Below are 14,518 nucleotides of genomic sequence, written 5' to 3' on the forward strand. Positions count from 1 at the left end.
CTAAATGATGTGAGCTTAAAAAAACATATTTAATTTCAGCCATTTCAACACGAGGTTAAAAGTGAAGCAGTTGCATAAATAAGGTGTTATTCTCCAAGTGTACGATCTTTTTACTCGAGATCGAATAGTTTCTGATAAATTATCATTATATAATATTCTATTTCGATAATATCAATTCACATTTATATCCCTACTATTACCTCCATTTTATTTCAAACTAACTACTAATATGTATGAATTTTTTCACTCTAGTAATATATATTAAATAATCATTTCAATAGAAAAAAGTAGTATGAAAAATTATTGTTATTCAGATTTGGACACTCCAAACACATTTTTTTTTTAGAAAAAATCTTACGTTGTTTTAATAAATATATATATAATTTTTCACACCCAATTTAAAGAACACCAACTTTAAAGTTTTAAATCAACAATTAATCTTAACCACTATAATTTTTTATGTTAAAATGTTTCAATTAATTATACTAAAATTGACAAATGTTCAATAAATCATAATGATGTGTTAATAAAGCATTTTTTATCCATCATTAGATGCTGTTTATATTTATAAAATTTTCCCTTTCGTTATTAAATAATTGAAATAAAATATAAATTTCAACATTTTCATCTAATACTTTAACTCATTCTTTATTTTTGACTGTATTTTTTTAAAATTCATATAAAATAATAATTTATAAAGTTTATATTTTTTATTTTATTTTTCACTGACTTTTTTATAAACTATTATAATAATAAATTTTTTTATTCCCAATTAAATATAAAACTAAAATTGAAATTCAACTCAAAATTTGTTCCAAAAATTTCAATAATGAAATAACTTTGTATTTTGTTCCAAATTGGGTTTCTTATAATTTCCTTTTTCTTTCTTTAGCTTTTCTATTACCTGAGAGTTAAAGGATTTGGTAATAGAAGTTAAATTTGATTTTAATCATGGTGTTTTTGGTTACTGACATTGTCCCATTTTAGTTTTTTTTTATTAGGTCTTAATTTATTTAAAAATTTTGTGTATAAATATTTATGAGAAGTTGCTAAAAAAAAGGATTTAAAGTAAAAGAAGAAGATAGAAGTGTACTGAAAATTAACAGTGAAGAATTGAGCAACAGAAGAGGCGGTGGGTGATGGCCAAAAAGCGGAAGGCGAAGAGAGCCCTGAACGTAAAACACCACCATCAAAACCAAAACCAAAACGTCGCCGCTTTAATCGCACAAGTCACTCACACGGCACACTCTTTTCTATCCCGCAACGACCTTCTTCTCCTCCCTTCCCAATCCCTCCGTCTCGAATCCCTAATCTCATCCCTCATTTCCCTCTCTCCACAACCCAAACCCTCACCCCTTCTCTCTCCGCCACACCGCGACTGCTGGTTCCGCCGCTTCTGCTCCCTCTCCGATTCCCGATGGCTCAATGCCTTCCGCATGTCCAAGCCCTCCTTTTCCCACCTCCTCCACCTCCTCACCCCCTCCCTTGCCCCCTCATTCCCCCACATCGCCCCCGACTGCGTTCTCGCCGCCGCCCTCTTCCGCCTAGCCCACGCCGCCCCCTACGCCGCCATCGCCCGACGCTTCGGTATCGCGCCGTCGGAGGCCTGCCGCGCCTTTTTTGCCGTCTGCAAGGCAGTCGTCGACAACTTGGGACACCTCTTCGAGCTCCGCACCGGTTCCGAGAGGGTTGTGGTGGGTTTCGGCTTGAGTTCTCTCCCCAATTGTTTCGGGGTTTTGGGGCTGGCTAGGTTCAGAATTGATGATTCGTTGTTGGGTCAAAATGGGTGCTTGATGGTTCAAGCGTTGGTGGATTCCGAAGGGAGGTTCTTGGATGTCTCGGCTGGGTGGCCAAGTACCATGAATCCCGAAACCATTTTGCGTGAGAGTAAGATTTATCACGAGGTTGAAGAATCCAAGGAATTGTTGAATGGACCGTGTTATAATCTCCACGACGGTAATTTGATTCCTCAGTATATTCTGGGAGAACCTTGTTTTCCCCTTTTGCCGTGGCTTTTGACGCCTTATAACAGAGTGAATGAGGAGGATAGTTTTGGCTCGGCGGAGAGGGCTTTCAATTGTGCTCATGGTAATGCAATGGAGTTGGTTGGTAATGCCTTTGGGGGGCTTCGTGCCAGGTGGCAGCTTCTGGCAACATCGAGGAAGTGGAAGCTAGAGTGTATTGAGCATTTGCCGTTTGTGGTTGTTGCTGGCTGTCTGTTGCATAATTTTGTTGTCAAGTGCAATGAGAAAATGTCAGATGAAGGGGTGGGAAAGGGTTGCTTGGAAAAGGAAGAGGGATTTCCTGCTTTTGATGGGGTGGGGGACGAGAATGCAGTGAGGGTGAGGGATGCACTTGCTATGCATTTGAGTAGGATGAGTTCCAGAAAATGAATAAATAGTGTTGGGTGGAATATTAATATATGGTATACTTATTTTGATTGGTCAATTTGTTTTTTGGAATTGCTGGCAATGGCAAGTGTCACTTGCAGTTTGGAAACCATGTATGGCATCAATTCCATTATATTCGATTCGTTGCCTTCTTGTAGTATATTGAAGGATAGCTTGAGTAGAAAGAAATCTGCAATCAGCATAATTTTTCAATTGTTGGCTCGCAGGCGTTCAGATTTCTCATATCATTTTTGTCTGTTACAGACGAGCTGTTTTTAAAATTTGGCACAAAATTCTCTCCGATTCAGTGGAAGCAACTTAGAATTAATTGCCGGGTTTGCCAGTGGAACCATGGTTAGTATGCAGCATAAAATTTTTAGTGATTTTAAACCTGATTTGCAAACAGTCATTCAGAATTGTACTTGTCATTTGCTTCGGGCTCTTGACAACTTATCAGAATTGTCTTCGATGAAGTGGTAAAACCTGGGTCGCTACTTATCACAATTAAAAATTTATAGATTGCTGCAATTACATTTAAGGTTAACATATATAAAATCAGTGGAAAAGTTTAAGCTCATAAAAATTTTCGTGAGCTCAGTCTGCCTTACTCTTTTCCCATCATACGTGTCAGTGGGAAAGGACAGGGGTTGTTACTAAAGAAAAGCAATACAACTTTTCTGCTGTAGAGGTCCACAAAGAAAAGGGGGTTGAACCTGACAAGTTGTTGTGCCACATTGAATTATTTGAGTGTGCCAAATCTAGGAAGTTGAGGAGAGACTCTTTCCAAATTTGTCGCTTGGTTCCAAATGGGAGAATGTGACTCAGTTTTGTCAAGTTAGTTGTCAATATTCCAACTTCATGCAAGTTATTGTTCCAACTTTTGAAAGACGTCAAACCAACCTCAGAACTAATTATGAAAAACTCATTGCTATGTGCAATTTTGCAATGGATGGGTGAATTAGTTAGCGAGTACCTACTAGGGTTGGTAAAATTTTAATTAGTTTAGGTGAAGTACTTCGTTAAACTTTATCGTGGTTGTAGAAACACTGTAAATTTGTCTGGATCTTAATACTTGTGGTCCTTAGATACATGTGTTCCCTTGTTATTAGTTTGAGAGACAATATGGATTTGAGGATAAAGGTTTTGTTTTTTTAAGAGATTTAAAGATGAGAATGAAGCTTGCAAGAGTTTGTGAAAATTTTGATGAATATGATAAAATAAAAAATATTGTAATAAATTAAAATATAAGATTTTTTTTTGTCCTTATAACAATAATTATTATTATATTAAATATTATTGATGAAATTTTAGCTATAAGTGAATGTATTATTTGATAAAATATGAATTTGGACGCGATGGACATGCACAACAAAAGTATTATGTACAGTAAAAAAACGTAGCATGGAATTTTCAAAAAGTGTGAGGACATTTTTGTAAAAATATAAAAACCAAATGCTAAATCCCTTCCAATATTTTCTCGGTCACAAATACTATCAAACCCATCGAAATGAATATAAAGGTCATCTTCTCAAATAGTAAATTTGTAGAAGGGAACACAGCATAAATAATTAAACCTTTCTTCTTTATTTCTTTTCTTTAAAAACAACGTAACGAATCTGCTGTTTTGTAATCGATCTACTGATTTAATGTTAACTCGTATTACTAGCATTGACAGTGAAAGACAAGAGTTAAATTTAAGGGATAGCTGGAGATGGTATGTACAAATAGAAGAAGACTTTGGGCACCACTGTACATTTTGTGTGTAGATTGCAGTCAGTGATGGTGTGACAGCGTCGGCATATTTTCATTTCTATGGGAATGAATGTTCTGCCAGATTCCCTAAATGATGGTGTGCATGGTTGAATGTGTTCCATCATAATTGAAGCTTTTTAGATGAACAATTCTTTACACAGTTCGTCCAGCAAGATACTAAACCCATGAAGCCAGAGCCTGATTTAATATCCTCCCTTCTTTGTACAACTCTCACAAACTCGCTTACACTTAGGGTTCCGTCACGGTTTGCATCAAACACATGAAAAATTATGTCAACCACTTTATCTGTAATACAAACACCACAAACCTGCATAAATAGAACATAACACGTAAGAAGTTATTCGTGAGTTCAAAATGGTTTTGATTTAATTTGGCAAACGCAGATATCAGTACTTGAGATGCTGCTCTCTGAAAATCAGTTTTTGTCAACACCCCATTAACTTTTCCATAACTGAATATGGCCAGCGAAAAGGATTCCAACTTCTTGCGCAATTCTGCAAAATCTTGGAACTCCTTAAATGTAAGCCTTAAGTCTCTTAGTTGCTGGTCCCTGTTCAGTTCTTCCACCCTATCCAACAGTTTGCTTATGTGATTGACGTCTGCAGACGCAACCAAGGACAGGGCAAAATCTTTCGCTGTAATGCTTCCTCTTTTATTGTAGTCATAATGGGAAAACTCCAACCTTAAGATCTGTAAATTAAATTCCAAGTGCAGTGCATGTTAATCACGAAATATTTTACAAGCGGACGTTCTAGTTGCTAACAAGATAGTTGAGTCTTATTGTTATGGAATATAAAACAGAGATCTCTGTCAATGATATCAGAAATAGTTCGTACAAAAGAATTCATATATTGCAGAACATGTTTATTCTTAATGTAAGACTCCAATGAAACAATCCAAAGACAGAAAAGTAGCATACCCTGAACTCACTTACCTCATCATGCAGCTGTCTTAAGAATTGAACAAATCTTTCATGTTGTAAGCATGAATTTCCATTTTTGCCGAAAAAATACTCCAAGAGACCCCCATTTTCTACAGAAGTATTGACGCGAAGACGTCGTCCGTCTCTGTGATTGGCCCCTTGTCTGTTTTGTGATCGCATCAAGGCCATCACTTTCTTGAATTCTTGCCTGTCTATTTCACTGTTGACAAACACCTCTTAAAATATTCAGATATCCAAAATATAAAACAAAAATCCAAATTCTTATACAGACAGATCTGACTAGTTATCCCAATCCGTTTGACATTGTTAGATGTAACTAAATCTTGTCTACACTTGTCTGTCTTCATGCCTGTTTCAATTTATTTATCTTAATTATACACCATACTCGATATGTTACGTGCTTAGTGCTATACAGAGAACGTCATATTAGATTTGCCTTAACAGTAATATGATTGAGTTTTAGACAGTGAGCTATCCAAAACACTCATGGTGTAATCAAAAGATGGATTTCTGCATTTGATTTCTTCAACCAAGTGATAGTGGACTCTACATTGTAAAAGGATCCATATCTAAATTATGGATAGTTCACTAGTGTGTGTGTGTGTATTGTAAATACAGCTTACGACATGCAGAAGGAAAAGAGAAGTTCCTACCCGTTGTTATCAATGTCAAACATTTTAAAAGCCACTGAAAAGCTGGACTCTGGTATGCTGAGGAGAGTAACAAAAAATATATACCTGGTGTCAAGAAAGAAGAGCTTTTGTTATCCAAATTACATGGCATTAGTACTCATTCAGCAGTTGCTATGTCAGAAGTTTCAAGCAGATAAAAAAGACAACAAATACGCACTCTGCAAAGGAAATGAGTCCGTCATTATTAGTGTCAAAGAGCATAAAAAATTCTGAAGGTTCACACTGCAACTCCCCGGGAACCTGCTCCCCTCTTAGAAAACCCTCTCTAACACGGTTTGATTCAGAAGGAGGAAAGACGGGAACAATGGCACGCATCAAATCTGCAGGTGTCATAAAAACTTGACCACTAGGGGATTTAACAGATGCAAAGTACTCGAAAACCTGCACTTAATATGGTGCCAGATAAATGAAACATCCCATAGTAACAATTCTTTGCTTTTTAAGCTGAAGAAAGAAAAACAACAACAACATCATGACTGATAATTATACAAACACATGATGATAAGACTGTTTACCTTTTCAGGAGGGCTCTGCAAGCGAATGCGTTTTTCATAATTAAAGAATATTCTTCTTCTATAGTCATCTGCATCAAATCAGAAGCATAACAAATCAAAAAATTTGCAACAAGCAAATGAGTTAACAATTAAACTACAAAAAACCTATGTGTATTGATTAAACTTGACTGTAGATATGACTTTTGAATTAATTATTACTGAAGACAATAATTTCCAATTATTCGTCAATGCATGATTGAACAACAGTGCAAAGAAGCTTTTAAATTATTAATATACTAGTTTTAGGACCCGTATTGCACGTGAATTAACGAAGTTTATTGGAAAACAACATATTTATAATGTTAATAAATAATAATATATTAGTATAACAAAAATCTGTCAAGAGATATCTTCAAGTTTTGTGCGATATCAAAATGTTCCAATTAAATTCAAATTCTATCCTATACCAATCAATAAGAAAACATTCAGCGTTGCAAATTGAAATTTAAAAAGGGAAATTAAGCACTAAAATGAGAAAACAAATGTAATAAAGATGCAATAACGTGAATCATTGATGAATAAGAGGATACCGTTAAAGAGAAACCTGGGGGGTTTGTTCTGACGCTTTTGTTGGAGCTGATCCTGATTGGCAAAATCAGAAAATGACTGAAGAGAATTGGCACCAGAAGAAGACAAAGAGGAGCAATACCAAAAGCCTAAGGTGGAGGCAACAACCACAACCCCAGAAGTAATTGCTCTAAGAAAGGCCTCAAAGTCTCCGATCCTCTCGTCACCATGTGTGGGCCCAACAAAGGAGCTGAAGGAAGAAGAAGATGACGATGATGAGGTGGAGCCTTGTGATTGGCTGCAGAACGGCCTTACGTTTTGCCGCAGAGAAAGTTGAATTTTTCTACCCAAAGAAAACATGCTAAGGTTGAGTTGAAACTAATGTGAAATTGGGACAACGAGAACACACCATATATGGAGTGTGCATAATGTTATGTCGCTGAAAACGTTGGAAAGAAACACCGATTCAACATCGAACAAAGGATGTAGTTTCTGTACGGATGTAGCGCGAAATTTGTGGTCCTTTGACTCGGATTCAAAGATGCATGGTTGGTTATGATTTCTCCTTTCATGCATGGATATGGAACCCCAACTATCTCTCTTCTAATTTTATAATGTCGATTAAATAATATAAAAACATCCATCTGCTTTTATTATTAAATAACGTTACATGATAAAGATTTAAAATTTTGGGAAAAACAGTAAATTAATCTTTCATTAAAAAAATATAAAAATTTTAAACCCAACAAACCTTTAAATACTTTCTTATATTAACTTATTTTGCGTGTGTAAACCTAGGTTGCCTTCAGCTTAAAGCTACGAAATAATTGATACAACTCAAACAAGTAAATATCACATGTCAATAATATCATTAATAAATAATTTCCATACAGCCCTGCGCCTATTGTGTAACGTTGATTTTAGTTGACATTAATAATGCACAAATTTTGAGACAGTAAATATGCACAGAAGTATAGGTCTACATTAAGGAAGTAGTAGTGCTGCGCCCTCTTCCCCTTTCTCTAAACGATCAATTCACCATTAATATCTCACGTGACATCGGTTGGATTCGTAGTTCTCTGTCAACCCCTGCTGCCAAAGCCATAAAATTTACAAATCAAGATCATAGACCAACCATGGCTAGAAGCTTTGAAGGAAACCAAACAAAGTAGATGATGCTTAGGTGTTTTATTAAAACTTCATGGCATTACAATATTTTTGTGACAGCAAAAGTAAGAGTGTTCACATGATGTCGTGTCAATACCTTGATTTAGACCAAACCAGAGGATGTAACGGCGTACTTTGTAGGTAACTTGCCGTGTTCTTTGGCTTCTGAAATGACTTGATGCCATTGGTTTGCTGCTACAGTGGTTTTACCATCCCATCTTCTGTCATCAATTATTCGATCGCCCCACCAACTTACTTCATTGCTCCATAGCGAAGACCGACATGGGATGCTTACCAAAATAATTATTCCTGGTCAATTTACATGGCTTCTCTTCCCCTCCTGTTTTTCTTGTATACATTACTGCAATCTAATTAAAGTGGCAGGTATGTGCTAATTGGTAGGCTCGAAGATTCAAGGTGTGGGTCATTTGGACTTTTTCTTGGACTCTCATCTGCAAAATAGGTAGTAGGTTTACCAAATTGATTTGCCTTAACTACTTTCCATTTCATGGGCCCTTCATGCCTTTAATTAACTTTAATTAACATGAACTGTCGTAATCTAACTCACTAATCCCCACAAAGACACACTCTTATTGGATATTTTTAACACAGTTAATGTTCACTGCTGTTACCTACGTAATATGGCTGCAATAGCTTCTAACTTTGAGGATTAGGACCTTTTGTAATATTCTCATAACCCCTACTGTATAATGCCCGTGAACCTTCCTTACGATAATATGTCAAAAAACTCCTCACACGAAATTATTGGTTGGCTGTTGTCACTCTCAGTCTCAACTACCATCCAAATTTCATCATCACAAAAAAAAGACAGGTAGAGGAAGCAATTGGTCTGAAAAAACAAAATAAATAGCCATATACCGACCACATTTATCATTTAAACACTGATTCTCATACTCCACTCCTCCTTATCTATCTCTATATCTATGTGATGCCCACCTCAAACCTTACCATATCCTACCCTTTTGCCACTGCCCCATCACCCATGGACTGGTTCTCCTGGCTTTCAAGAACCACTCTTGAGCCTTCCTTAATCTATGACTACGGCCTCACCTTTGCACGCAATGAGCTTCAATTGGAAGATGCTTGCTACTTCAACCACGAGTTTCTTCAGAGCATGGGCATCTCGATTGCCAAGCACAGACTAGAAATTCTGAAGCTTGTCAAGAGGGAAGGAAGAGGAGGAGGTGGTCGGCCGAAGAAGCTCTCTGGGGTCATCAAGAAGTGCCTTAGGAAGTGCATGAACAAGTTTGTTTCACGTGATGATGACGATGATGACGATCACGTAGTGAAAGGTGTGCCCTCCTTGATGCCTGTTTCAATGGCGCCACCAGAGATTAATTGGTACGAAGGGAAAGTGAGAGGGTCATCGGTTGTGAGGAAGCAACAAGAAGGAAGCGAAGAAGCTAAGGAAGAGAAGGCTCTACCTGTGCCTCCCATGTACAGAAGCAGGACCATTGCACTTTCAGGACCGTTGGATGGCAGTAGAATCATGCATGACAAAATGGTCCACAACAGGGCCTTGAAGCTATCTGGACCACTTGATGGAAGAATGCATGAGAGAATGATGATGATCAACTCTAACAGAAGCCCTTTAATACCTAGGTCTCTCGATGCTAGATTTGTAGCCACAGCAAAGAGTCCAAGACCCATGCCGGCGGAGACCAAAAGCCCAAGACCTCCAAGGCCTTCGGATTCAACAAGGCCCGACATTGAAAGCCCAATGGCATACAGTCCTTATAACAAGCCCAAAGCCGATTTTGATTATGACGATGATCACACACTCTGGCCTTCACTGTTTCAAGATCTGAAACCGACTTGATTTTGTCTTTTCCATTCGATGGTGAGTGCCGCTTACATTATCATTCTTTTTCTTTCATTGGTATCTCATTATAGAAACTTAGCAACTACCTATTATCATATGAAATCTCATGTTTTGCTGCAACGCTTAAACGCCTTGTCCCTGCTTCTCCGACCACTTGTTAATACATTATCAGTTTTTGTTATCCAAGGTCGTAATTTCATATTATAAGGTAACAGTCCCATATGTAGATGGCCAACATCTTAGGTTTATTTATGTTATGGGTTTTGTCTTTGAGTAAATATATAAATAGGAAAACATTCACCGTCACCAACAAAATGTTGAGATCTCCGAAAAGTAATTAATTTATTTGCTGGTAGATATTCTCATTCAAAGGAATTAAAGCTAAAGTCCAAATATCCCTTTCAGGCGGCACCAAACTAAAGCTAAACTAAAATGTTACGTTCAATAACAATTAAAAGATATTGAGCTCGTTCGTTGTATAATTATCATCACATACATTGAAATAAACGATTGTTCCAAACAATATATGATAGATTAATTATCCTACAACCATGTGCATACAGATCACGTATCACACTTCCTTCACCTTTAACAATTCTCAGTGGTCAGAGTCATATCCCAACATGGTCCACATGTTTGAAGCCAAGATCTCTTGCCTGATAGATTGTTTATCAGCATTGTTTAGAATGTAATAATGGCAGACCAGGAAAAAGCAGCTACACAGGTTTGTCTGTAAAATAAAGTGTGTGGTGTGCTATATTTGTTATTGAACTTGAGTAGTTTTTAGTGGCCTGAAGTTTGAGGTAGCTTAAACGAACCCCCAGAGTAAAGCATTTGGTAAACGGGCTTAATTCTTATAGTCAAGATAATGCTGGTGAGAGTACCCGCAACACACACACCAGCCAGAGTGAAAAAAGTTAGCTGAAAACAACTTGGACCAATACATGTAACACCTGAAGCAATGAGGCCTTGGCCATGTTGTTTTGCTGCCTCGTTATCATATACGTGTCCTGCTAGAAGAGCCGAAAAAAGTGATGCGCCAAGTGGATTCCCCAGACCCATGAAGTTGCTCAACAAACCAAAGTGTTTCAACCCAAAAAGCTCTGAAACAGTCGGAATCACTATGGAAAATTGCACGCCATAGCAGATGCCAAGAACTGCAATTGCAGGATAAAGTGTTCCCTTGATAGCATATGCAAAGAGAAGGTACAAGAAAATCATAATTATCTGCGTGCATGTCATCCAAATTGTCCTTGGAATCGTTTTTGTCCTGCAAATTGTCAAAACAATTATACTTTATTCATGCGTCGTCATTCATACTTAGATGATAAAAAGACATGTACATGTGTATAAAACAGATTACAAGTGTATCTAGCTTTATAGTAATTGTCTTAAAAGTATATTGAAACAATTTACGAATGACTGATCTACAATTATAAAATTCTAAAAATAAACATCCACTTCAACTCAACACAATCACTACCTACTTTTACTTTCACAAATTAGAAAAGTCTACTTTAGCATCTCAAAATAAACATACACTTCGACACAATTGCTACCTACTTGTGGTGGGCAAAAGAAGCGAAATAACAAGTGCTAGTCAAAAGTAGCACGGCATCTAATTATCTGAAATGATTACAATGATCTCTTGACTGATATGGGAGCGAGAGTAAAATCTTAACTTAACCGAGAATAATTACTTACCTGACAAAATGTTCTGAAACAACTCCTCCACCTAGCCGACCCACAAAATTGAAAAAGCTGAATAATGACAGCAAAACAGTGGTATCTTCCATACCTTGTGCAATGCCAATCTGAGCCAAATTATTCAGAACAGTAACCCCTGTTCCAACCCCAACAAAATAAACAAAAAACAGTAGCCAGAAATCTGCCTTAACGAGAGCCTCGGTAAACTTAAAATCTTCCCCTCTCTTGGGCCTTCTCTTCTTCCTCACTGCCCCCTCACCCTCAGCGAGAAGCATGGCCACCTCAGCTGAACCATCCACATCATTAAAACTTCCAAGGCCACTGGTTGATGAAGATGATAGCAAGGGTTCTGTGTTGTCCACCTTGCCATCTTGAACCAGAAAGTCGGAAGATCCAACATGTTGCTCTGGTGTTTCTGATGCAGATGCTTTTCTGGGGCACAGTGTCATCTTTATAGGGATTGCAAGGGGAGCCAAGAGAAGGAGAATCATCACAGCCAAAATAACAAATGATACTGTATGACTCATGGGGACAAAGTTGTCAAGTATTGTTGTTGCAAGTAAGTATAAACCCAAGGCTACACTAGCACCTTGGACGAACAGAAAATGACCGTTTTCAGAAGAATCTTCACCGGAAGCCGGAGTGCAAGGCCGAACAAGAAACATGGTACTGAAGCATAAAGCAGGAATACCAATGGCAAGGAACAACAGGAAGTTGGGTGAAGAATTATGAAAACCCACACTGTAAATTTCCGTAAAAACTGCAGCACTGAGCCCCGAATAACCTTTGAGGACTCCTGCAACTGTGCCTCTACTGACAGGGAAATTTCTCATGTTGGTGACTAGAATAGCAGTAGATAACCATGCACAGCTGTTGGTAGCTACAACAAGTGCAAGCCATAGCTGCAGCACAACACCAAATATAAAAAGAGATGATTATGAACTAGGCCCTTTCAATATCATGCACAGCCCAACAAACAATTTTCCATCTAACAATTATTAGATGAACCAAACAACAATACAATGAAAGGAACATTGTAGATACAGAAATATAAAAAAACAAACATGGAATAAGCTATAGAAAATGTTCGATACTGTGGCTATTCTCATATCAAAGTCCTTATCCTACTTACTTCCTCTCATCTTTGTCTCAGATCATGTTTGTCTAAAGATATCAAATACCCAACAACCAGTAAGGCAGTAAAACAGAACTGACTCTATGATCCCAGGAAAAAAAACATAAAATTGCTGATATAAAGCGAAAAAGATATGAAAATGATGAAGTTACCACAATGAAAGGAACGCAATCAAATGTTTTGGAAATAGCAAGCCAGAGAACACCAAAACCAAGGAATGATAAGAGACCACCAATAAGAAGAATGAGCCAAGGGGGGAACTTGTTGCAGGCGAGACCAGGAAGAATGCCAACGTTCTCACCAATATCATTGGCAACACCAAGCAGAGTAATCTGGCTCTGGTTGAAACCCAAAACGGATTTCAAGGAATGAGAGTAGAGAGGGAAAGTGAAGCCATTTCCTGAACAAATCTGAACCCAGACGGCAGCTCCAAGTCCCACCCAAGGTGGCCTTTTCCCTCCCTTCACTCTCAACATTTGGCTCACACTTCGGCTGAAGAACAGCACACACACAACACAAAACACCAAAGACCTTTCCTTCACAAAAGGGAGAAGCAAAAAGAAAGCATATGGTGAGAATAAATGAGTGTGAGAGTGAGAAGGAGATAAATCTGTGATGGTCACTGTTCTACTAGTAAAAAAATTAATATTTTAAACAATTTGTGTGGGGCAAAGGTTTGTGATGAATATACTTTTGGGGAAGATCATGATTTAAAAATATTCCCTCAACACGTTGGGTCTAGGATTGATATTGCTTAAATTCCGTGAAGAGAACGTGTTTGTACTAATTAATTGGGTTGGGTACAAAAGTGTTTTAAACTTAGTTATGGTGTTGTAGGTGAAATGCAGTTTCCTTGGAAGCTCTTAGTTTGGTTTCTTTATTTTTTGGGCACTACAAACATGTCTCATGTGATGTGTAAAGTGGTTTTTAGGATGCTTCGTATTCGTATACGATGGTTAGTTCTTCGAGGTGGTGTGGATCAATCGCGTTTTCAGAGGTTGAGACACACATTTCTTCATCAGCACCCTTCAGTTTCTTAAAGATGGGTCAGTATTGGTTTAAGAATGAAATTCTTTAAAAAAAGAACTCAACTTTTCTTTCCTTTAGTCCAAAGTTTTACATTTCGTACCCAACTTGTGGGCAAATGAACTTCTACCCAAACTTCATGCTCACCTTATAAAGAATATTTATATTAATTGAGTAAAGGATGAATAATATTTAATTTTTTCCAACTAAATAGGAGAACAACAATGTATATATACATATATATCTATTTCTGTATTCGTTTTAATGTTTATTTATATAGTTATCTTGTTCCAATTTAAATTAAAAAGTAATTATAATTTATTAGATTATATATATATATATATATATATATAATATTTTTTATTTGTTTTCTTTAATTATTTAGTCTGTTCATTATTCACTAAATGTGCTCATAATTTTAACCTATCATACGAGAATATTTTATTATCAATTTTAACTACTAAACTCTTCAACTACTAAGTAATATAAAATCTTATTTTATTTTTTTTAACCTTAATTTTTTTTATTGTTTTTTTTAAATATCGTTATTTATCTTTAAGATATTTTTTATTTGGATAATGATATTTAGACAACATTTTTTTGACAATATTTGAACATTGATTACGTGTAAATATGTGATTGGTCAAAAGTTACTCCATAATCAATAATAATAATCATAAACATGATTGTACAGTAATTTTTGACCAACCACAGATTGACACGTAATTAATGTTCAATGTTGTCAAAAAAATCTTGTCTAAATATTATTATCCTTTTTATT

General features: G+C 36.7%; 4 protein-coding genes across 5 annotated transcripts; 2 read left to right on the top strand and 2 right to left on the bottom strand.

Moving 5' to 3' along the window:
* Positions 1–1,064: 1,064 nt before the first annotated feature.
* Positions 1,065–2,603, top strand: LOC106767408 (protein ALP1-like). The gene has a single exon (XM_014652290.2). The coding sequence runs from the start codon at positions 1,140–1,142 to the stop codon at positions 2,391–2,393; it is 1,254 nt and encodes a 417-aa protein (XP_014507776.1). The 5' UTR covers positions 1,065–1,139; the 3' UTR covers positions 2,394–2,603.
* Positions 2,604–3,955: 1,352 nt separating this feature from the next.
* LOC106767345 (calcium uptake protein, mitochondrial) lies at positions 3,956–7,485 on the bottom strand. Of its 2 annotated transcripts, none has more exons than XM_014652215.2 (7): positions 6,883–7,485; positions 6,314–6,381; positions 5,956–6,179; positions 5,760–5,843; positions 5,098–5,305; positions 4,557–4,853; positions 3,956–4,470 (listed from the first exon to the last, which is right to left on the bottom strand). In XM_014652215.2, exons 1-7 carry the CDS (start codon positions 7,217–7,219, stop codon positions 4,264–4,266), a joined length of 1,425 nt encoding a protein of 474 aa, XP_014507701.1. In that variant the 5' UTR covers positions 7,220–7,485; the 3' UTR covers positions 3,956–4,263. The 2 variants fall into 2 exon arrangements, with proteins under 2 accessions (XP_014507701.1, XP_022639526.1); XM_022783805.1 differs by having other exon boundaries at positions 5,083–5,305.
* A 1,376-nt stretch (positions 7,486–8,861) lies between these two features.
* LOC106768576 lies at positions 8,862–10,527 on the top strand. Its single transcript, XM_014653805.2, has 2 exons — positions 8,862–9,887; positions 10,433–10,527. Exon 1 carries the CDS (start codon positions 8,976–8,978, stop codon positions 9,864–9,866), a length of 891 nt encoding a protein of 296 aa, XP_014509291.1. The 5' UTR covers positions 8,862–8,975; the 3' UTR covers positions 9,867–9,887; positions 10,433–10,527.
* On the bottom strand, positions 10,204–13,812 carry LOC106768575 (protein NUCLEAR FUSION DEFECTIVE 4). The gene is made up of 3 exons (XM_014653804.2): positions 12,864–13,812; positions 11,574–12,478; positions 10,204–11,139 (listed from the first exon to the last, which is right to left on the bottom strand). Exons 1-3 carry the CDS (start codon positions 13,185–13,187, stop codon positions 10,653–10,655), a joined length of 1,716 nt encoding a protein of 571 aa, XP_014509290.1. The 5' UTR covers positions 13,188–13,812; the 3' UTR covers positions 10,204–10,652.
* Positions 13,813–14,518: the final 706 nt, after the last annotated feature.

This window comes from Vigna radiata, chromosome 7 (genome assembly GCF_000741045.1).
Source record: "Vigna radiata var. radiata cultivar VC1973A chromosome 7, Vradiata_ver6, whole genome shotgun sequence".
Taxonomy (NCBI): Eukaryota; Viridiplantae; Streptophyta; class Magnoliopsida; order Fabales; family Fabaceae; genus Vigna; species Vigna radiata.

Coding starts and splice junctions, on each gene's coding strand:
- LOC106767408 (XM_014652290.2), top strand. CDS start 1,140: ATGGCCAAAAAGCGGAAGGCGAAGAGAGCCCTGAACGTAAAACACCAC.
- LOC106767345 (XM_022783805.1), bottom strand. CDS start 7,219: ATGTTTTCTTTGGGTAGAAAAATTCAACTTTCTCTGCGGCAAAACGTA. Junction 4,854..5,082: donor ATGAGGTAAGTGAGTTCAGG/GTATGCTACTTT, acceptor TTTAATTTACAG/ATCTTAAGGTTGGAGTTTTC. Junction 4,471..4,556: donor TTCAGAGAGCAGCATCTCAA/GTACTGATATCT, acceptor CTATTTATGCAG/GTTTGTGGTGTTTGTATTAC.
- LOC106768576 (XM_014653805.2), top strand. CDS start 8,976: ATGCCCACCTCAAACCTTACCATATCCTACCCTTTTGCCACTGCCCCA.
- LOC106768575 (XM_014653804.2), bottom strand. CDS start 13,187: ATGTTGAGAGTGAAGGGAGGGAAAAGGCCACCTTGGGTGGGACTTGGA. Junction 12,479..12,863: donor ATTGCGTTCCTTTCATTGTG/GTAACTTCATCA, acceptor GTTGTGCTGCAG/CTATGGCTTGCACTTGTTGT. Junction 11,140..11,573: donor GTTTCAGAACATTTTGTCAG/GTAAGTAATTAT, acceptor GACAATTTGCAG/GACAAAAACGATTCCAAGGA.